This window comes from Haliotis rubra, unplaced genomic scaffold, assembly GCF_003918875.1.
Source record: "Haliotis rubra isolate DU_JTF1 unplaced genomic scaffold, ASM391887v1 Scf516, whole genome shotgun sequence".
Classification (NCBI taxonomy): Eukaryota; Metazoa; Mollusca; class Gastropoda; order Lepetellida; family Haliotidae; genus Haliotis; species Haliotis rubra.
Window position 1 is genome coordinate 784,595 of NW_025767209.1, and position 10,187 is coordinate 794,781.

General features: G+C 40.0%; 1 protein-coding gene and 1 long non-coding RNA gene across 2 annotated transcripts; one reads left to right on the plus strand and one right to left on the minus strand.

The window, feature by feature from the left end:
• Nucleotides 1-303: 303 nt before the first annotated feature.
• LOC124292407 lies at nt 304-3,218 on the minus strand. The gene is made up of 4 exons (XM_046729490.1): nt 3,103-3,218; nt 2,173-2,319; nt 1,160-1,261; nt 304-393 (listed from the first exon to the last, which is right to left on the minus strand). The coding sequence occupies exons 1-4, from the start codon at nt 3,200-3,202 to the stop codon at nt 380-382; spliced, it is 363 nt and encodes a 120-aa protein (XP_046585446.1). The 5' UTR covers nt 3,203-3,218; the 3' UTR covers nt 304-379.
• A 2,630-nt stretch (nt 3,219-5,848) lies between these two features.
• LOC124292379 lies at nt 5,849-8,565 on the plus strand. Its single transcript, XR_006902441.1, has 3 exons — nt 5,849-5,938; nt 7,910-8,015; nt 8,493-8,565. It is a non-coding gene; the product is annotated as an uncharacterized LOC124292379 (long non-coding RNA).
• Nucleotides 8,566-10,187: the final 1,622 nt, after the last annotated feature.

Below are 10,187 nucleotides of genomic sequence, written 5' to 3' on the forward strand. Positions count from 1 at the left end.
TCCGGGTTAGAATTGATCTCCAGCAATCAATACTTGTAAGAGGCGACTAACGGGATCGGGTGATCAGGCTCGCTGTCTTGGTTGACACCTGTCATCGGTTCCCCATTGCGCAGATCGATGCTCATGCTGTTGATGACTGGATTGTCTGATCCACACTCGAGTATTTACACACCAGCGCCATATAGCTGTAATTTTGCTGAGTGCGGTGTATAATTAAACCCTCTCAATGTCTGTGTCACTGCACTGCACGATGTCGGCAGAACGTATTTTCTAAAATCATGAAAAACAACGTCTAAAGCGCAATAATGCAAAACTATTTATGGGTCCAATAGTACAGGATTAACGTGGATAATATGAGAGTTCCTGCTTTGAAAGCGGTTCACTTTCCAGGTGCTGTAAACAGAGATTATGGATTCCCTTAGTAACTTATATCAAAGCATATCTAATATTTCATGGCATTCCTTGTGTACACCTCGAGAGAATCTGTGTTTGAGTCCTATTCTTATTTGGTTTTAAGATATTTTCTGTTTGCAAATAATAATGTTATAAATATATATGTGTTTCAAATAAAAATGTAATCCACACCGATTTTAGTCATATTCCAACTACATCACGGCGGGAACACAGGAAATAGGTGTGACGATCAAACATTCTAATCACTGCGTTGCCCAATATGTTCCTATAACACATGGGATTTTACATTGGTGTACGTTATAGAGGTAATTATATATATATCGACACAGTTCACTATTTGTTACGAGGGAGGAGTGCAGAGAAAGGGACAGCCAGGTGTTAGAGAAGCAAGTGCCGACAACGTTATTGATTCATTAACCTGTGCTGTCCCGTCTCCATCCTTTCTCGCACACCTGGCTGTCCCTTTCTCTGCACTCCTCCCTCGTAACAAATAGTGAACTGTGTCGATATTTTAATGATAGTTTGTTAAACAACTTTTTTTATTTAGGACATAAATTCTGCAAAAAACCTCACGGAGTTGGTCTGAGGTTTTCATTATGATCAGTGTTTCATTGAGTATTTTATGTTTATTAGTTTTCGAGTTAGATTGCAATTCATCGGTCCGATTTTGACCCAAACGGACTATACATGGAATTTGATGCATCTGTTTACGCGTATCAAATATACTTTATATTTCTTGACATACCTATTGCTAAAGCGGAATAGTCACATTTGCAGGATTCACAGCCCTTAGAGTCTCTGACGTAACCCAGTGGACAGCGAAGTTGGCAGTCAAATACTGGACACCCTGTAAACAATATAGGAAAATAAAGCAGTGAAAACTGTGTGAACAGTGAACGAATACCGGACACCCTGTAAACAGTGAACAAATATGGAAAACCCTGTAACCGTAAACCAATAGCAGACACCCTGTAATCAATGAACGAATACCGTACACCCTGAAAACAGTGCACGAATACCGTACACCCTGTAAACGTGGAAAGGCGCTATATAAATGGCCAGTTATTATTATTATTATTATTATTATTATTATAAACAGTGAACGAGTACTGGAAACCATGTGAACAGTGAACGAATACGTGGACACCTGAAAACAGTGAAAGAATACCGTACACCCTGAAAACAGTTAACGAATACCGGACAACATAATGACAGTGAACGAATAGGAGAAACCTTATCTTCAGTGAACGAATACCGGACAATCTGTAATCAGTGAACGAATACCGGACAATCTGTAATCAGTGAACGAATACCGGACAATCTGTAATCAGTGACCGAATACCTGGCAATCTGTATTCGGTGACCGAATACCGGACAATCTGTAATCAGTGACCGAATACCGGACAATCTATATTCAGTGACCGAATACCGGACAATCTATATTCAGTGACCGAATACCGGAAAATCTGTAATCAGCGAACGTACATCATACATCCTGTAAACAGTGAAAGAATACCGGACTCGGCAATATACCAGCTATATGGCGACAGTCTGTACATAACCGTGTTTGAGGAAGACAATCCAGTGATGAACATCGTGAGCATCGATCCTCACAACTGGGATACGATGAAATGCATCAACTAAGTCAGCGAGCCTGACCACCCGATGCCCTTAGTCGCCTCTTATCACAAGCATGGGTTGCTGAAGTCCAATTCTTCACGGGTGCTAATATTATGAAAGTGTGTTACCAGTGCTTACCTGCAGGTTGTGTGTATGTTGTCCTGAAGCACTCAGCCCCACACCCATTCGACTTGCAGGCATAACCAGTGGGGCAGCCTCTGTTGACAGAATCCCCACAAAGGAGAAGACAACTCCCTCTTCGAGAATGTGGAATGCTGCAGACCACTAGATTAAAAAACACAGTGATAGACATTATTCAGCTGACATAAGACAGTGAGTGAGTGAGTTAATATTTAACGTCACATCGGCCATATCGTGACGAAAACAATTTATATAATACAAAAATGAAAACATTGTGAAGAGCTGACATCAGACATCAATTCCCCAATAAGTGTCTCCAGTACATGAAGGTTTTGTAAGTAGTTATATGCTGTGTCATTAAAATATCACTTGTCAACTTAAAACTCACAGTTATAATGGCTTTCTGGAAACATTTGAAATGAACACTTAGTTTCTTTCATACACATGAGAGACAATTGGCCCTTGTTTCAGTGATGTAAGTGAGTGAGTGAGTGTGTTTACTTTTACGCCGTTTTTAGGAATATTGCAGACATATCATGGAAAGGATACAACAATTCAACTTCACACATTGTACCCGTTTGGGGAATCGAACCCAGATTTTCTCTGTGACGCTCTAACGCTTTAACCACTGGGCTATCTGTTCCAGATGTCAAGGCAAGAGCGGTGCTGTGCGGCGTCAGGCCATAAATACTTACATTTTGAGGCACATTTTGGGCAGGGCGTGTGCTACCGAGCTGGACATGCTTATCCTTTTAGCTCACACATAAATACTTCCAATTTTCACATCCATTTTTCACTCTATCACAACCAAAATATTTTCTGAGGATATTCAAGACTTGTTTTTCTTTTCACTCTCCTTCTGTTTTTTATATCGAGTAACTGTACATTTCAACAGATTTTGTTTTGATTTTGTTTGGAAATACTTACAGGTTCCCAGCAACACAAAGACCGCAAGGACATGAGAAACCGCCATCTTGAACTGAACAAACAGTGACGTATAGAAGCAGCTTATCTCTGTGCGTCGCATACAAACTACACTTTGTCTGTACACTACCGGGCAAAAGACGCATGTACTTGGCAAAAATGACCAAACAATTACAAATGTTATCCAAACGTCACCAGACTGAAATCAGTTCCCCAAAAATCTTGAAGTGCAAGTGTATGTAGGAACAACTATGTAAAATTGAACGGTAAGTGCAAAACGTTATTTAAACAAAAACAACTTATGAATGTGGTATACTTGCATGTCTTCCTGTCACAGTTTCAAGGACTAAAATGACAACAGAAGGAAAGCTCCATATATGATCATGTTGGCACCACACATGATGTAAGTCATAACAAACATATTCCACACTTTCATGATTCTTTATGGCCAGCAGACCCGGTTAGAATGTGCTTTCAGTAACCCATGCTTGTCGTAAGAGGAGACTAAAGGGATCGGGTGGTCAGACTCGCTGGCTTGGTTGACACATGTCATCGGTTCCTAATTGCGCAGATCGATGCTCATGCATTGATCATTGGATTGTCTAGTCCAGACTTGATTATTAACAGACCACCGTCATATAGCTGGAATATTGCTGAGTGCGGCGTAAAGGTAAACTCACTCAGTCTTCCCGTCACACAGTTTCAAGGACTAAAATGTCAATAGAAGGAAAATTCCATATATGGTCATGTTGGTATCACACATGATGTTAGTCATAACAAGCTGATTGCACACTTTCATAATCATTTATATACACTATAGCAACATGCATTCATCCGTGGTGATCCTGATTGCAATTAATCTTTATTAACACCTATGCTTGTCGTAAGAGATGACTAATGGGATCGGGTGGTCAGGCTCGCTGACTTGGTTGACACATGTCATCGTACCCCAGTAGTTGGGTAGATGCTCGTTATGTTGACCACTGGATTGTGTCATCCAAAGTCGATTTATACAGCTGGGAACATTGCTACATGCGGTGTTAAACAACAAACAATAATTGACATACCGGGATCGGCTTTATAGTTCCCACTCGTAAGTCATAAAAAACAGATTGCACACATTCAATATACTTTATGTCCACCATGGCGACTACGTAAGTCCCAAAACATTTCAAGTCAGTTTAATAACTCACTCACTCACTCCACCATGGCGACCTTGTTGAATCATTTATATCTCCATGTTTCTGACATTTTCACGTTTCATTATTTAATGAATTTAACTCCACTGTCTCCACGATGTACACAAACCAGCCTCTTCAAATTCCTAAATATTATCATGGTTTATCTTATGGATTTGGTTTTGAAATGTTTGCGGCACTCTGTCCTGAAAGATGTACCAAAGTCCCACATAGCTTATCAGCCGCCTACTTGTTGAGCTGGCACTGTTCTACAGCGATAGCGACTGTGTTTCGGTGATAGTTTCAACAACTGACAGGAACATGTTCAAAGATACAGCAAAGATATTGTAATTAAGCCTAAGGGATGTCCGTTTCTTTAAGGCTATAATCACCCTGACAGTTAAGATGAGTTGAGTTGAGTTGAGTTGACTTGGGTTTTGCGTATCATCGGCATTATTCCAGCCATATAGTGACGAGAACAAGTTTGCATTAATACACATTGTAAGTACATACTCGGAATGAGTTATATTTCAAAAACATATATTCATTACATTGTCATTTAAAAGCAGAAAAAGTCATAGCACCACGAAAATCGATCTACGCAATAGGGCTACGATGACATGCGTCAACCAAGTCAGCGAGTCTAACCACCCGATACCGTTACTCGCCTCTTACAACAAGCCTGTGTTGCTGAAGATCAATTCTTACGCGGATCTTCACGGGTGGTGTAGTTAATGAGTAAATCTTGGTCGAATGAATACACTTTGATTGTTACTGGCTGTAACGTCAAAGGGGGTTTTACGTTTGCGTAAAACGTCTGCCTCTACAGAGGGTATGTAAGTTCCATTTCGTTGAAAGAATTTGTCATCTTTCGTGGTTTAATCGCATAATGTATGGGTTTTTTTAAGGTTTGGCTAATTAGAGTACAATCGCCAACGGCTGAACGGATTGCATCAATCCAGCTAGGGTCTATCCAGGTAGCAAAAGCACTGTCCCCATGGTTCCTAGGATGGTGATATATCTTCAGTTGCTGGCGACGTATAGATATTTCCTGAGTTATGCAGTAAAATGTAATATGGCCATGCATGTATACCCAACAATTGTTTATTCTATGTTGGATGCATCAAAATTATTCCAATTATAAACTTTACAATTATTGTTTTAACTGGCAAGCGTTTTGTACACACTCCTTTGCTTGAAAGTGTACTTTATGTTTTCGATTTGTGTACTGTGCTGTGGATCAGATGACCTTCACCTTTTGGAATCAGAATCTGACACAAGATGTTCTCAAAAGAATCTCTTGCCTCATGGGTTGTACCTGCTACCGACATATACTGGACAAAATAAGTTAGGGATATTTTTGTTTTAATGATTGATATTTTATCAGTGTGTCAATGAATAAATAGATCAGTATTCATAATTTCAAAATTTTCATATATGTTTGTCCAGTATGTATCAAGTTCAGCCATGACAGGGGCAATGTCCCCTGAGTTGGTGGTAGCGTGTTCCTAACTGATTGGTCGTTACCTCTGAACACACCTGCAGTGATCCTGCCTGTTAAACCACAGTACGCTGACCACTATCATCAGATCTGATACAAAGTAGGAGCAATAATGAAGTCTCTCGTCCTTGCTCCTTTTTGTCGGCACTGTTTATCGCAGGTACCTGGTTCATTTAACACACTTGCTTTTTAATTCCGGGTCGGGGTGTAATATTCACGATTGTGGAATCTGAATATTCAAGGTGCGTAAATTTGCTCACACGGTACCACTCCTACTCGTGAGACTTGGCCCTTCATAGACCAGACCAGGTGAAGATAAGCTTCACTTATGTTTATCTGTGGCCTCAGCCACTATTCGCTGAAAGCAGTTGCCTTAGTTCAAAAAGAGGTGAAAGTCTAGAATATGAATACATGTATATCGGAAGGATGTGATGGTATTGTTACTGTTACCCTCACAGGCAGCTTGGTTGTATACTGTTGACCTCACAGGCAGCTTGGTTGTATACTGTTGACCTCACAGGCAGCTTGGTTGTATACTGTTGACCTCACAGGCAGCTTGGTTGTATACTGTTGACCTCACAGGCAGCTTGGTTGTATACTGTTGACCTAACAGGCAGCTTGGTTGTATACTGTTGACCTCACAGGCAGCTTGGTTGTATACTGTTGACCTAGCAGGCAGCTTGGTTGTATACTGTTGACCTCACAGGCAGCTTGGTTGTATACTGTTGACCTAACAAGCAGCTTGGTTGTATACTGTTGACCTCACAGGCAGCTTGGTTGTATACTGTTGACCTCACAGGCAGCTTGGTTGTATACTGTTGACCTAACAGGCAGCTTGGTTGTATACTGTTGACCTAACAGGCAGCTTGGTTGTATACTGTTGACCTAACAGGCAGCTTGGTTGTATACTGTTGACCTCACAGGCAGCTTGGTTGTATACTGTTGACCTAGCAGGCAGCTTGGTTGTATACTGTTGACCTCACAGGCAGCTTGGTTGTATACTGTTGACCTCACAGGCAGCTTGGTTGTATACTGTTGACCTCACAGGCAGCTTGGTTGTATACTGTTGACCTCACAGGCAGCTTGGTTGTATACTGTTGACCTCACAGGCAGCTTGGTTGTATACTGTTGACCTCACAGGCAGCTTGGTTGTATACTGCCTAGTGAACTAAGATAATTTCATGTAAATATAATCATGCTCATAAGCTGTTATGATATTTTAAAATTATTGCCCTCCTGAGAGGGCGTGTTAGTCCCAATACATTCCAGGTAAATTAGGTTTACTGGGTCTCAAATTGTAGCATGCTTGTCATTTAACTGATGGCTAAATCTCAGTACAATGATCAACAACTGAGATGATGAGGGGTCAACACGGGGGAAAAGCTACCAGTGTTACAGCACTCACCACGAGGTTGCTCTTCATGAGTGCCCCCAGCAGTAGGGTGCTGAGGACCGATTATGCCCGGGTCCACACGGTGGGAGAAGATGGGCGTGTGGTCCTTTCCTTATGATTATTATTCATTATTTGAGCTCAAAATGTATTTGACCTGGAAGATTATGAGGGGGAATTTTTTCATTCTTAGTACATGATTCATGACTGATTCTACGACTAATATGATGTTAAAACAAATTGTTCACGTGTGGATTTGTGACATCGTGGCAAGACGTACGATGAATCAATGATCCATTATTTTTCATAATTTTAATATTAATGTTTTGTGTATGGTAATGTGTGTCCCGATACAACACAATCCTTTCATTTTTTGTCAAGTTCCATCGCGTTATTTGATGCAGCTTAAGACAGCATCTGCCTTACTTACATATTGCCACAAGAAATATTCCAATTCATATGGCCTGTGAATTACTAAACCAGAGCATCTACTTACACTATGCTCAGATTATGGCTGTCTACAGTTACACCATACCATAATCATGTGTTGCTGAAGATGTTGTGATGTGTAGCTATTTAAGGGTTAATGTCGTTCCATGTTAAATAGAGAAATGGCCCCACCTTCACACGTGCTGCTAATTACAAGATCTAGAAATAGGCGGTAAATGGATCAGACCTTGGTTCAGAGTCTTCCTAAAATGATGAAGATGTACAAGTTGCTTCCACTTTGTTTGTCTCCAGTGTCGGGTAGGAATGTCCGAGTGTGCCCAGACGGCAGCTCCATGGTCTACTGTTTCGTCGACCCATGCGAAGTGAGCACGTGCAGCAACCCTGAAGCTAAGTGCTTGTAAGACGGCATTCTATGTACAATAGTGAGTAAGTGAGTTAAAATGTATAGTCACATCGGCAATATATTAGCCATATTGTGACTTAAAAAGTTATAAATTAACAATAAACGCAATTACAATATACAAAACCTGTCGACGAAGGACAGTAAAATAACTAGATTATCACAGAGAGAGAAGTAAAACCAGCAAGTAACTTATAAAATTATACAAATAGGACAGACAATACAATATATAAAACGGGCTAGTGACCACCAGCAACTGAAGGTAGATCACCATGCTAGGGACCACTATGTACAATAGTACTGCTGTACATTTTACATTACAAAGATTGTATAACTTTATGGACTTAAATAAAAATACGGCAACGCTTATCACTGATGTTATTACATAAAGCCTTTTGAACCAGGAGCTGGATGCTAATGCAGAGCCCAAACAAATTCATTCTCCATGTTTCATCCCGTCTTATTCTGTTACAGCTCAAACTACTGCGGTGGATGCAATGTGGAGTGGACTCTACCAAATGGCTCTATCGACAAAAATTGTTAACTAGAAAAAATACAAAACTTTCGTTAACAGACGTTTCAGTGTCATTTATTTATTATTTTTTGCTGTTTAGCGTATTCGGATCTAGTTGTTTAATTAAAGTGCCTGTCAGGGACAGTTTTTTGGATTGTTTTTGTTCAAGTTTGCCCCCAATTTGCTGAGAATTGCCAGTTGATAAGGGATTATGTCAACCCAGCTGTGTCCATGCAAGTAGCAAAAGTACTGTAGGTACCCATGGTCCCTATTGAGGTCATCGCTCTTTAGTTGCTGGCGATGTATAGCATGGTTAATGTGATGATAAATATTTACGGTTAGATACTAGTTTTTGACAACATCTGTGATAGTCTAGTTATGTTTCAGTCTTTTGGAGATTAGATTTTTTAATAACACCATGTAGTTATTATATATATACAACATTTCTAGTCACTTTATGCCTGAAATCCTCCCAAACTTTAACTCACTCACTCACTTACGGCCATGCAACTTTGCTATACATCAGTATAACTACCACATGCAATAGAATCTGAATTATGTCGTTATGCTGTAATTAACAGATAATAATCCATGTGCATATAGTCATACACTTTATTCTCTCAACATTGTATACATTATGTTCAAGATAATATTTGAATATTTTTCACAGATCAATGACATCTCATAATCACAGTCAAAATATTATGTTCGTTATTGTTCAAGACGTGTTAATTGTAGTGGAGTGGAATTTGGTACAGCAACCTGTGATTAAAGACAAAGTTAAAAACACAAAAGAACAACAACTCTTTTTTGACATTTGAATGTGTATGACTTCAGGCTTGATCTCGTCACTATATGGCTGGAATAATGCCGATGTGTATGACTTCAGGCTTGATCTCGTCACTATATGGCTGGAATAATGCCGACGTGTATGACTTCAGGCTTGATCTCGTCACTATATGGCTGGAATAATGCCGATGTGTATGACTTCAGGCTTGATCTAGTCATTATATGGCTGGAATAATGCCGATGTGTATGACTTCAGGCTTGATCTCGTCACTATATGGCTGGAATAATGCCGATGTGTCTGACTTCAGGCTTGATCTCGTCCTATATGGCTGGAATAATGCCGACGTGTATGACTTCAGGCTTGATCTCGTCACTATATGGCTGGAATAATGCCGACGTGTATGACTTCAGGCTTGATCTCGTCACTATATGGCTGGAATAATGCCGATGTGACGTAAAATCCTACTTGACTCAATTCAAAGTCACATCATATTTTCTAAAGTATCTCACCCTCCTTATAACTGTAATAAGTTCTGTGTTGGCATGACGGACGACAAATGATGGTCAGTGTATCACAACCTGAAGTATGTGACTTTTCTGTAACGCTACCTGGGGCATTATCAGTTTTAAAATTGCCTTGCACTTGACATCTACTTCCCGAACCGGAAGTAACGTCAATCAAATACTTCACCTCTTGAGCAGGTATTTTCATTCAGGCTGCAGATCGTGTTCCAGTAGATACATGTCTGAGGGATGTTTTGTTTAATAGAAGGAAATTATTTCAATAGTTGATACTCAATGGATAGTATTGCTCTATAGATACAAACCCAACAGTGAAGTGTCATAAGACAAAATCATAAGTCAAG

Excerpts from the sequence above, each read along its gene's own strand:
- LOC124292407 (XM_046729490.1), bottom strand. The coding sequence starts at position 3,202 with ATGCGACGCACAGAGATAAGCTGCTTCTATACGTCACTGTTTGTTCAG. Across the intron at positions 2,320-3,102 it reads CTTTGTGTTGCTGGGAACCT|TGGTCTGCAGCATTCCACAT; the intron begins GTAAGTATTTCC and ends TTTTTAATCTAG. Across the intron at positions 1,262-2,172 it reads AACATACACACAACCTGCAG|GGTGTCCAGTATTTGACTGC; the intron begins GTAAGCACTGGT and ends TATTGTTTACAG.